This window comes from Mauremys mutica, chromosome 1 (assembly GCF_020497125.1).
Source record: "Mauremys mutica isolate MM-2020 ecotype Southern chromosome 1, ASM2049712v1, whole genome shotgun sequence".
Classification (NCBI taxonomy): Eukaryota; Metazoa; Chordata; order Testudines; family Geoemydidae; genus Mauremys; species Mauremys mutica.
In genome coordinates, this window is record NC_059072.1 from 108,627,400 (window position 1) to 108,640,826 (window position 13,427).

The 13,427-nt window shown below is 43.4% G+C and overlaps 1 protein-coding gene across 12 annotated transcripts in view; it reads right to left on the minus strand.

The window, feature by feature from the left end:
- Positions 1-953, minus strand: part of BICD1 (BICD cargo adaptor 1) — a 303,349-nt gene extending 302,396 nt beyond the window's left edge. For all 12 annotated transcript variants that reach the window (XM_044990237.1, XM_044990185.1, XM_044990269.1 and 9 more), the window contains exon 1: positions 327-953. In XM_044990237.1, coding sequence (XP_044846172.1) covers positions 327-539 — 213 coding nt within the window. In that variant the 5' untranslated portion in view covers positions 540-953. The remainder of the gene's footprint in view (positions 1-326) is intronic.
- Positions 954-13,427: the final 12,474 nt, after the last annotated feature.

Genomic DNA, 13,427 nt, shown 5'->3' on the forward strand with positions numbered 1-13,427 from the left:
TGTGTATCATTGGTATCTTAAGTAGCCTTCGGTTTAAAACATCATATAATCCACTCTTAAACGCTACAGTCATTGCTGACTCTTGAGCCCTCAAATAAATCACTCCTCCCCAGCTCATAAATTCATGCCTCCAGGGTTCTTTACACACATTCACCACAAGGCCATTTTTGCTTCCATGTCTGATCAACCGGCTCAGGTAGATTAACACGGAGGGCATCAGTGAGAAGAGCTCCTTAGGCCCCTTTCCTGATTTTGTTTTGTTTAGTGCAAGGGGTTTATTCGGGAGAGGTAGGGGGAAGGGGAGAGCAAAGCATCAGCTAACTCACCTCTCTCAGCTGCTCCAGCTCCTGTTTAAGGCAATCGTAGTCAGCCTCCAGCTCGTCATATTGCTGCTTCAGGGTGAGTTTTTCCTCCAGCACCACCAGCCCATATTCAGCTGCCTGGATCTTTTCGTGGGTTGTTTCGGTGAGCTCCTTAGTCAGCCTTTCGATCTCAGCCTTATAGTGATCCACTGTCTGCAAGCCCTCTTCTGCAGCCATAGCCCTTGTGGATGGATAGATGGATGGACAGATAGATGGAGAGGGGGTGGGGGGAAGGGAGGGAGGGAGGGATGGATGGCACTGTCCCTGGATGCTCCTGCTAGCAGCAGCAGCAACACTGACTAAAGCACTGACGAGAGATGCAACATGGAGAAGAAGGGGAGGAAATCAAAGAAAAGGCTGCCGCACCATTTGTCCTCTGGCCGCTTCTCTCCTTTCTCCTTGGCCTGTCAGCAGCAGCCCAGCGAACCGGGGCTCGGAGGGGAGGCAGCTTGGGGATTTTTTGCTTATTCACAGGCACTGATCCGCCATGTCTCGAGGGCAGCTTCACTGCAGTCTCTGAACTCTCCACCTGCTCCCTCTCTCCCCGCTGCTGCTGCAGCCTGTGCAAAAAATGATGCAGTCTGTCTGCTGCCTGCCTGGAACCAAACGAGAGGAGGAGAAAGCAGATGGGGAGGAAGGCTGGGCTGGAAGGGGGGGTGGGGAAGGGACAGTTATTACCATAGCACAGCAAAAGAGAGACTACAGCCACCTCCCCCGCCAGCCACCCCCCTACACACCTCTCCCCAGCGGCCGGGAGGAAGGGGAGGCAGAAATGAAGAAGGAAGGAAGGAAAGATGTGAAAGTGGCAGTGGTGTCGCCTCCTCCCACTATCTCTCTCCCCTCGAGGGCAGGAGTGTTTGTGGCTGCCTCCACACAGGTTTGTTGATAAGTATAAATCTCTCTCTCACACATACACACACTGACACTCTCTCTCACACACACACACTGTCTCTCTCTCCCACCCCCAGACCAGAAATCCCACACAGACACACAGCAGGTTATTCTCTGACAGGTTTGCAAAAGGAGGAGAGCAGGAAACAATCTTCATCTGCTTCCTGTCAATGCATCTTCACATTTGCAAACAGAGCGTTGCAAAGAGGATATCAGAGAGGGGCAGCTCAGACTCCCTAAAAATTCACTGTAAGGCAACACCCTCCTCAGTACACACATGTCCTGTACCCCAAACTCATTCATCCTACTCCAGAACACACAAACACATCCTGGCTCCCACCCTCCCTGGGATTAGGCTGAAATCTTCATGAAAGGCAGGATTCTTATACCTTCCTTTGAGGTATCTGACGTTAGCCACTGTCAGAGACACTATACTGGACCAGTTGGACTTTGGGTATGAGTCAGTATGGCAAATCCTATATCCTATGGGAGGCATCAGTCTCCCCAGGCTGTCTCAGTACAACTCTGTCCTAACCATACTGAACATTGGGAAGTGTGTTTATGTGAATGGAAACACTCATTAGTTTGAATAATTTAGCCGCTGAGAAGAAAGCGCCCTTTTTCTCTTCCTCCTCCTTGCAAGAACGGAACAGAGCCTGCCACCCTGCCTACACAATCCCGACCCTGTGACAGTGCCGCCCCAAGGTTTGGAATTCTCCACTTCATCGTCTAATAAATTGAAAAATCAGGGAGCTTATTCTAACACACACACAGAGTGTGTTATACTGACCTCTGTGTTGTTCACATCATACCCACAGCATACGTGCACTCTTAGAGGACTATGTCCTGTGTCTGTATTTCTAAGATGCTCCATGTTTAGTAAGATCAGCCAACTGTAGTTTTGAAGTCTTGCCTGTACATATTCCTTAGGTCTCTTGACAGGGGAGAAAAACTGGGGAACTGTGGTGTGGTTCTAGCCCTTTTGCTTTTTGAGCACGTTTCTCTGATGGTTACAATACTGACTGTGCTGTTAAAAATAGTAGCTGAGATTCAGTCCAGACCATTACATGGACAAGAGCACAACCTGTAGCTTTCACAGGCTTGTTATGGAATAACGGACTGGTCCTTCACTGGGAAACACGTACGTGGAACGGAAATTGGACTGTGGCTCTAATTTTCATATAAAGTCAGTGCTGAAAACTAAGAATGGAGTCCTAATCCCTACTAAAACCTATTGCATCAGGTTTTTCTGAAAATCTTCTGCTTTCAAAATATTAGAAAAATTAGATTTACTAACTAGAATGTGATTTGTCTGAGAAAGACTAATTATATTTTAAATGATGTCTTTAAAACCAGGGACAATATAGTCCAGTGGACAGAGCACTGTACGAGGAGTCAGGAGAGCTGCATTCTAATCCCAGCACTGCCACTGACCTGCTGTGTGACTTTGGACAAGTTATGTCATCTCTGTGCCTCAGTTTCTCCATTTTCAAAATGAGATAATGATACTTTTCTTCGTATGTAAGGTACTTTGAGATTTGTTGCAAGACATATTAGAGTTCAATATTATTATTCCAACATGGTCCATCTGCTTTAAATACTAAAATTGTGTTTATTTCCTGCTGCCTTGAAGACAAAAATGAGATAAATAAACAAAGCAATGGTTATTTTTTAAAACCACCAAACAAACCTTGCTACATTATTCTGTAGTTGGAGAGTAGCTTTTAAGCAAACACGGAAGCTTCTAACAAATTGTAGTTGAGAAATAAGGGTGAATATTCACAGCAAAGGAGCATACAAAGCAGCGACAGGCTTTTGCAAGTGATTAAACATCAAAACAAGGCCAAAAAGCCAGTTACTCCAGGCTTGCTTCATCCAGCAACATTTTTTCCTAAAACAGGATGAAAGATACAAGAAACCAACAATAAAATGGGTGGGGGGAGGGAAGGGGGTGTTGTGTATTTGGTTGTCATGGTTTTGTTGCTATGGCAACTGAGTTAGATTATTATGGGTTAGCTCAACCGGTTTCAACTGGCTGAGGAGCTCTCTGTATATATGTAAATAAAATGGAGGTTTTGGTTAGCTGCCTGCTCTCTGGCCTCAAGTGATTGCTTCCTACACTGGCTGCCCCAAGGATATAACAGGGGGCATATAATTTCCTTGCCTTGATAGGGTTTGAAGTGCTGTGTTGCTGTTCTCTTGAACTTTCTACTCATGCCACTTTAGAAGCAAAGCTTACATGAATAATTGTTTAATAATAGATTGAAAAACAAACTGTTTACGTTCAGAGCTAAAAAGTACATGGTTGTTCATGAAAAAGATCTGTATGGAAATCGATGGATGCAACTGGACGTACAGGGCTACTCCAGCCTTGGTCTAAATCCACTGAAATCAGTTTGTTCATTGTCTCATACACAAGCACCGTCTTGCCACATGCACAAACCCCATCTGGGCACAGTAAGAGATGAGGGGCCTGACTGATTACATTTTGGCATCTTGCTGCCATATTTCCACACAGTAGGTGAGTGAGAATTTTTTTTTAACTGAGATTCCTAGCACAGGGTTGACACAGGCAATGTAGGAAAACTTATGCTGCCCCTTCCCCATAGAGTCCTTGATTTTGGGGAGTGGAGATGGGAGGATGCAGCAAAGCCAAGAGTGGGAGATGGAGTATACTCCAGCTGTTCTGGACTGTGGAGCAGCTTCCTGGCAGTTGGGGGAAAGTTGCCCTAACTGAGAATAACTCCTTTGGCTGTTATGCTAATTATGCTGTGGGCCATTCCACCTCCAGAATAGCCCATCGTTTCCCACCATTATCTCCTCACTCTCCTGGGCTGTGCCTCCTGTGCTGCATCTTCTAGCAGTCGCAGCATAGCGTCCCATTCTGGGGTGCAGTCCAGACCCATGAAGAGCTGTGTCACCTCTTACCCTGTAACTCTGAGTGCTACACAATGCCTTTCCCCTGTGGCTCTCTGTCTGGGACACCCAGTCAGCAACAAGCATACACTCTGTGTATGTATTGGGCAGTGCTGGTCCAATGCTTTGAATCCTGGACCCTCTGTGCAATACCACAGATTTCCACTGGCTTCCATCAGCCTTGGTTAACAACTAGAATGGTGACTTCACACTCTCCCCAGCCCTGCATTTTCCCAAAAATGTGAGTTCTGAAATGTCTAGTTCTGTCCTGGAACAATCAGAGGGCTAGTAACATTCATTGGCCTTTCAATATTTAACAGTTTATTACTTTAACTCACGTTACCAAACAGTTCAGTTCAAACTCAGCATAAGGTTAGTTTAGATTAAAAATAAAATAAATGTATTAACAAAAGACGATAGGCTTTTAAGTGAATTCCAGTATAAGAAAGAAAGTTAGAAAATAGTTCCCGGCAAATAAAAGTGAAAACACACATCTACAAATTGAAAACTTAATCTAGCAAGTTTTGGTTCAAGGCTTTGTTCTAGATGGTCTTTGTCTTCCAGCAAGACGGTGACTGACCTTCTCCTCAGTCAGGGTCTCTTCCAGAGCCTTAAAGGTGCTGGGTCCTTTGTCTCCTTCGGTGAAGCAGATAACTTGGGGTTCTCTGCTCCTTTCTTTTATAGTCCTTTGAAGTGCATTCTGCTGAAGGTTACCCTTAAAAGAAAACTTTATCCAAGCAGTGAGGGAAGCAACATGGAGTCTGGTGATGAAGGAGGCTCCATGTTCTTGCCATACAGGCTGTCTGGTTTTGAACATATGCTAATAACAACATACAGGGGGAATTCATAACTTCATATATAATATTGTTACATGCATTTCACTACAATATTATTAACCAGTGAGTTATTAGTCTTCAAGTGATACCTCGCAAGGCATATTTTATACAAAGATTATTACAATAATGTGCAGGGTGTGAACACAGGGGTGCTTTTGGTCACACATGAAATATGGCCCATTGTGTCTATACTTTTAGGATTTTGTACTGATGACCACCAACATAGTATCCAAATGCCTCCGACTTTAATTGGATTGGCACAGCAAGGTCCCTAATGGACTTCATAGACTCCTTTGCTCTTCTCCCTTTCTTGGCTTGGGGTAGTTTCTGGTCTTGCGTTTTTTGTGGGGAAGTGGGAGGGGAAGGTGTGACACACAGGCCCATTGGTGCCAACTGGCAAAGGATTCATTGGTCTTTACAAGCAACTCCTGTCTCAGACCCGAAAAACTCACTACACCTAACATGCCGCTTGCATGGTATTTATCCATGAAAGGTAGCATGTGAGGTCTCTCCTGGAAGCTTGGAACTTATCGATACTCATAATCATTGCAAGATGTCTGTAAGGGTAATATTTAAGGAATAATGCAACTACGTTGAAAGTCATGCTTTTATGGTCTTGGAGAGAAAGTGAGTCACTAGGAAATCATATGTCTGGTGATGACTCATTCAGATGGGAGGGAGTTGTTACCCTCCCTGGCTAGCCAGTTATGTAATGCATTGCTCAGCATCCACCTTTGCACCAACCCAGAAAAGTCAATGGAAACCCATCAAAGAAACTATAAACATCAGAACCACTTGGGAGTGAAAAGGAATGATAGCAAGGGATCGCCCTCTCTGTGATTAAAGACAAAAGAAGACTGATTCAGTATATCAGATGATAGAGAAAGACACTCTGGGTCCATTCACTGAGGAGGGACCTTGATGAGCAGGGATATGTCATGAAAGACTGGATCCTACCTCTGTGGGGCTAGCAAGCACTGCAAAAACTGAACTTAGGGATAGGAATCTACTTTATTAGATAGGAAAAGTAATTATTAATAAGTGTAGGCTCGACTCCTTGTTTAAGTTTTTTTTTAAAAAAACATTTGTTTCCATCACTCACACTTGTTTCTGTCCAAATCTCTATTCTTTCTTAAATAAATTTCCTATTGTTTTGCCATCATTGAATTCATGTGTTGTATGATATACAGGACCAATGGTCTAAGAAGTAAAACTGGTAAACTGGGATACACTGTTCCTTTGGGAACAGAGGATCTGGGATTTCTTGGGCATCCAGTGATCAGGGGCTGGACGCTACAGAGAGGCATTTTGAAGAGACTCAAGAATGCATCTATTGTCAATCTGCAGGACAAAGGCAGGGCTGGCGTGGCCCAGCAAAGAAAGCTTGCATGGCAGATAGTGTTAGAGAGCTAATACCCAACTGGCATAGGCAACACTCCTCCATGATGGAGGCAAGTGGCAGTAAGGTGAGTCTCAGCCCTGGCTGCCATGAGAAGCATCACAGAAGGGCACTTGATGCTGTAAATGTCATTCTGTTGATGGTGGCTTTATCAAAGAAGGTGTTGGAGCATGAGCTATCCACTCAACTGGATCCCCCATGGCTGAGACCCCCCCTCCCCCATCCCATCCTTATTTCCCATGAAAAATACAAGTTAAGGCTGCTGCATGGAGGTACAAATTAAGCACAGGTTCTAGGCCACAGTTCTGGGGCTATCAAGTATTTACTTAATAGTCAAAGTGCACAGCCCTAAGCATTCTGACAATTTTAAATAATTTAATTGCACAAACATAAGTCATCTCATGGACTTTTATGCCCTGCCCAGATCTCTCTTTATGCTTTCTGCCTTTGACAGCTCAGAACCCTTGTGCCTGCATCTTATTAAGAGTTGGTAGATCTGATTTTATTATTTCTTCTTCACTTTTATTCTTTAGAGTTAGTTTCCTCTTGTGTGATGATTTCAGCCAGTCACCATCTAGAAGGCTTGAACAGTAATAATTAGTACTAATAGTGGGTTCTATATTACGTCTCATAGGAGGATCTCAAAGCACTTTACAGATATTTAAATAATCTCCCATGAGGCAAGTATTATCATCATATCCATTTTACATACAGAAGTTGCACTTTACATGCCTTTGGTACAGGCACAGGTACTTTCTGTGCTAGGAACAATAAATCCTGCAATGAAGTGCAGATTTTTGAGGCAGCCAACCATTCAGGGACTGGTAATAGGATATAACTCAAATCAGCACAGGTCAGTACTATCAAAAGTCATTGCCATCTAGAGGGTACTCAGTGGCCTGTGTGAAATGAGCAGTCAGTCTTAGTCCACATCCTAGTGATCATTGCAGTGTAGGCAAGATATAAAGGCCCTGATTCTGCAAACTGTTCCAGCTAGGCAAACCTCTGTGCCCCCACTGAGTCCCATTTGCTTCCCAGGTGCAGGGGGTCTGTATAGAGCATCTTGCAGGATCAGGGCCACAACCCACAACTGCTATTGGGCATCCTTTAAAGCAGGCTCAGCACAGTGGCCAAAGAACGACTAGGTATGGGGACTAAATAGTCCTCTCACCAGATGTGGTTCCCGGCCAGGGCCGGCTCCAGACCCCAGCGCGCCAAGCGCGCGCTTGGGGCGGCGTCCCAATGGGAGGGCGGCAGCCGGCGCCTGCGGAAGGTCTGCTGGGACCACAGCTCCAGTAGACCTCCTGCAGACGTGCCTGCGGAGGGGCCGCTGGTCCCGTGGCTCCAGTGGAGCATCCATAGGCACGTCTGCGGGAGGTCCACCGGAGCCGCAGGACCGGCGACCGCTAGAGCACCCCCCGCGGCGTCCCGCCCTGCTTGGGGCGGCGAAAATCCTAGAGCCGCCCCTGTTCCCTGCAGATCGAAATTGAAGCAGGCTGCAGGCCATTGGAGGAAACAGGCACTACCATGGCCTGTGCTGGATAAGTGGATAAACAAGTGACTTCACACTCCCTAACTGACAAGCCTGCACCTTCCCGGAGCATTACATGTACACAACATGCCCTAAGTTCCCAGCCTATATAAAAAGCAGGAATTGGGGAGAAAATATAATTCAAGAACATGTTTGAAAAGTGTAGTGCAGAAGGAGGAGTCACAGAATGTTAAGTAAAAACATTTCTAGGGAATGTTAAGAGAAGCTTCAGACAAAAATGAATGAAAGGGAAATTATATTATCGTGATGAGCATAGCTCTTGTAACAGAATATAAAATGGCAAAAAGGAAAGAGCAGGATAAAACTGGAGAGGTTAGCGGGAAACTATGGAAAAGAAGAGCCCATAGAAGAGCCAAGAAAATTCAGATGTAATGAGGAGTTGGGTGGAAATCATTAAAATTATTTTAAGAAAAAAATGGCAAGGCAAAAAATAGTACAGTGATAATTACAGACAAAAAGCAGCAAGAGTAAAGGTGATGCCTGATGTAGAAAAAATATAAAATAATAATAATAATAATAAAGAAACTGACAGATATTTAACTAAACCAGCTCCTCAGTTTGAAATGTTGTTTCCCACAAGCTTTGTGCTCATGGGGCCAGACACAGTTCCTTTGAAGTCAGCTGAAGTCTTTTCAGTGACTTTCAATGGTCACAAGATGAGGCCCTTGGCTAGGAACAACTTCCATGTTCTACAAAGAACCCTAGAATACAGGAAGAGCCCAAGGCAGCGAAGAGGATAAGAAAGGATTCTTAAATATTCATTACTATTTTAAAGTGCTAGGGGCCTGTTTTCGTGGGAGAAATTTTCTAACTAATTTCTAATTTTTTAAAGTTTTTAAACCATTTCATCTAAAACTATTAGAACCTTAGCATGGACCCATTTTTCCTGATCTGGTTTACCACCAGGAAGGGGTGAGAGGGATGAAATTTATTGCAGACCTATAAAGTCAGCATCCAGTATTCAGCTTTAAGCCCGTCAATGTCTTTGGAGCAAGCAGACATACAGAATTCATTCGTAGACGGAATATTTACTTCTTCCATTGCTACACATGACCAGGAAAAGAAGCATGATTAGATGAGCTAATAGCTCCCTTCTGGCCTTAAAAATCTATGGAACTAAAAAAGAGGAAATAAATTGCATTTAATAGCCCTTCAAAAGGAGCATTACCTTCTTCACTTTATCAACCTTCTCTCCCCACCTTTTAATAACTACTTATTGAAAAATTTGGATTGGTGTTTAATCAGGTTCTTTAAGTCTAAACCAAAAATCCAGAATCTGTAGCATGCCTATATCCAAAACATTATTTTTCTATATAATTTAGTATTTTCTTGACTAACAGTTATCACAATTATAAATCAAACATCTGTATTTTTAAAACCTTTAAAGGCAGCAATTATTGATAAAGAAAAATGGAGATTTTCACAAGAAACTAATTTGGTTAATAAATAAGGCACAATTGTAGCTGATTTTTTTAGATAGAAATAAGGTAACATAAGCATCTAGCTTGATTGTAGGCGGCTTCCACATCCATCCTGCTAAACAAACATTATTATAACAAATGCAGGACACACATAATATTTCACAAATGCAGGACACACATAACCACTATTTCATGTGGTTTCAATTTCTGGCAACCCCAGAGGATAAAAAAATCAGGCCCCATGATGTCATGAGATTACATTTTGTTCATGATGTTTAGCCAAACAAATAGGGTATGGGTTGTTTTAATTTGTCTTCTTGTTTTTGAGCCTTCAGGGTACACTTGGGTCACAATTTCAAGGTTTTCCCTGCAACCATGAGGTCTAAACACTTATTTCTTTTCAATGAAAGCAGCGAATCTCACATTATCACTTATCTCCAGGATCTAGGGCTTTAACTAAAACACCATCATGAGATTTGAGATAAAAATCACAAGATTTGGCATCACTGGGTTTGTAGTTCAGAGCATTTGACTGAATGCTTAGACTATTGTCGGAGAAAAACTCAGTTCTCGCTTTTTTGTTTGGGTGCAGCAGAGTCAGATACTTTATTCTGTTTAGCAGCTACAACAGGGAGAGAGTGCACTAGGACATAGGGTCTCCCCTTCCTAGACAGGTCTCTCAATAGGTAAACAATTACAACAAGCATTTATACTTTTGTTACAGACAATAATAAGCAACAGCTGCATTTTGTTTATACATAGGTCGTCCTGATATCTTGTTTTTCTCACTTAAGAGATGCCAGTCTATCTACACACTATCTACACAAGGTCAAAACAACTTCTCACACAGTTCTTTTCTGCTTGCCTCACACAATCCTCGCTTCTACAAATCTCGCGTTATTAGGGTTACAGCTAGCCTAACTCTGGCTAACAGAGACTGTTATGCATTAAGATCCCCTACAAATCCCTGTCAGTTCTTTCTCTACTTCCACACTATCATGAAAAGGAATGGATGGATTTGGGAAGGAGACTATTTTAAAACAAGAAGGCCACTACGAGTGAGTGTAGAAAGATTTGTGTCACTATGACAGCTTTGTAAGTCCTAGCTAAATGCATCTAGCAGGGAAACAACAATAATATGGGCTTTTTTTCCCCTAAAAAGGCTGAACCCAATACTGTCCTGCCAGTGGGCCTGAGCTCCTCGTCCTATGTGAAACCCACGAGATGGGAACAGGGTTAACTGGTAACTTCTAGAAGGTGAAAGCCTCATGAGTTGTCTTTCCCTCCCATCAAGGGGGAGAGATTTCTCAAAGTGCTGCAGATAGTGCGGCTTGGGAAATATTTAAAGCATTAGCCATAAATACTGCTCCATAGTCCATGGATACCACAGGTTCAGGAGTGCTTGCGGGAGCTCCTGCTGCCCTGGGGAAAAAGGTAGGTCCCAAAACATGATGTCCTTCACCTATCTCTGACTGGCCAGTGGATGACTGGGCAGCAGAGGAAAGTCTGAGTTCTGGAGCAATTCACACACAAGGAAACAATTTGTGGTCACTGAGGCATTCCGGTTTTATCTCTACCCCTGCCTCTGCCTGATTTCCTACTGCTTTTGCTCTCCTCTGCCATCTTACAGGGAAGGGGCATCTGGACTATGTCCAGAGGCAACTGAACAGATGGGAAACATACATAGAGGGCAAGACAGGCCTCCAGGGAGGAAGGCCATATAGGTACCTAGATAGAGCTATAGCAGTTTGTATGATATATTTCAAGGGTTAGAATTCACTTTCCTTAACCTAATGTAAGCAGAGTCAGGATGAGCTCTACCCTGACATCTGGTGGTGAATTGTGGCGAGTTGTGGAAAAGCACTTCAGGGGCTGATCTTGTTTGCATAGGCACACCCACCCCGCCTAGCATGAACCCACAGCAGCCAAAGTGACCATTTGGGCTGCTGTGGGATCCCCAGTTTCTCTGTTATTGGGGCAGGAAGAATAAAGTGTTTTTACCCTGATTATGTGAATCAAGGACAATGAAAGTGTTTTATGACAGAGGGACTCTCCATCAACTAAGTAGCACTCGCTTGACAAGGGACATGGGTTCCAAAACCCAGTGAACTAAGAGAGGCTGGGGATAGATATTTGTACTTGGGGGTATGGGCACCAAATACCAATTGCACCTCCTCTCTCTACTGTGGAATATCAGAGCTAATTTTAATTCTATTAGGAGTCTAGTTACAGGCTGCTGAGCGGAATTCACTTTGGGCCAATAGTGCACCAGCAGTGAGGCTCCCCTACTACAAGCTGAAATCACTAAAGAGCTAAAATTACTGAGCTGAAATCACTGAGTGCTGGGGGGCGGGAGGGGGGGGCTGAATACATGTTCCTGAGCAGCTGGCAGAGCAGTTTGCAGGATGACTAGAGCAGCTCACGGGACAGCTGGCGTGTAGTATTAAATGAATGAATAGTCATTGTAATAGAGATAGTGAAAATGTATGTATTTGGGCAGAGGAAAATTGGTATGGAATGATGGCTTTGGCAATATGGTAACAAGAAGATGTGAGAACTGGCAGTTATGGTGGGAGAAATTAGACAATATTTGTTATATTCGTGGCATACACTCAGCAAAGTTAGATAAAAACATGAATATTCTGTTTGGAAGGTTGCAATGTAACACTATTTTATTTGTTTGACTCCAGAATGATAACACAAGAACACCAAAACAGAAAGAGACAAAGCAGGCTGCTCTCTAAAACAGAGAAGCACAACTCACCCCACCTTAGGGTAGGCTGGCTGGCTGCAGATTGACTGCTGCTAGATCCGGATTACAAGCTGGTCCAGAAAAGCCCCTGAGAAATTAAAGTGATAGCATATTTTTAATAGTTTTAAATATACCACAATACTGAAGATGCCAGAGCTCAGAAGGGAACCTACCACAAGCACCATGGAAACAGAAAGAATTGGAAAGAGCCTAACAGCACTCCTATGGTGAATTCATATTCCCCTTCCTGGCAGTCTTTTTGAGACTGGCTGGTTGCGTGCAACTCCTCCTCTCTCCCACAAATATCTTGGGAGACAGCCAACTGGGCCTCTCTCCCTTTCTGAATGTCTGTCCAGTAATTGCACAGCTGCCCCCAACCTCACAGGAAATATTTTTATGGAAACGGGCTGCTTGATAGCTACAATTCTGCAGCATCCCACATGATTCCGTTTTTACCTCAGTCTCTTTCTTGTATGCAGTCATCAGAGCTCAATGCCCAGGTTCTGTAACCAGATGTTGGCAGCTGTATCAAAGAGATGCTAGGGAAGCTTGAACAGAAATCCCAAAAGAAAAATTATTTAGGTGTCAGAACTTACCAAAAAAAAAATGATATTGTACTCAGGAAAAAATTGTTAGGAGACTACATGTTGCTGTTCAAAAGTAGTTCAAATGTCACTTTTTCTATACTGAAGGGATCAGAGTAAGTCAAAATATATTACCATATTAAATAAGAGATATCTTTGTGTGTGTTTATCCAAGGCAGCAATACTCAACTCATTTCTCTTCATAACCCTGCAAGCAGATTTCTTCCAGGGTTTGAGTGGTGTCATGTCTGCAGCTGCAATTTGCTAATAGTTTTCCCACATATAAGTTTTGCATCACTGGAATTCACTCTGTTGGTTTGGTAATAAGCTTCTTACTCAAGTGCCTCTGGGTCACACACTTACATGCACTTTCTCTTCAATCTTTCCCTGCGCTGTGAAGCCAGCTTTCTGATTTTAACTGTGCAACCCTAGGAACGCATTGACATACTATTGTTTTTTTTTCCATGGTGGGGGAGAGATTGTTTGTTCATTTGTTCTGGGACCCTATGTAGTTTTGGTTCCCCCTTATTAAAGAAGCACAGAAGCATAAATTTAAAAAAATTAAAAAGGAGGCAGAGATAAAAATGATGATTGGTGGCAACTTATTTTGTGCATAAATCTACTTGTATTGAATTCTTTAGAGCCAAGATTTTCAAGACCAGATATTGACCAAAGGGGCCTGCTCAAGCTACTCAGTACTCTGCACTTTTGAAA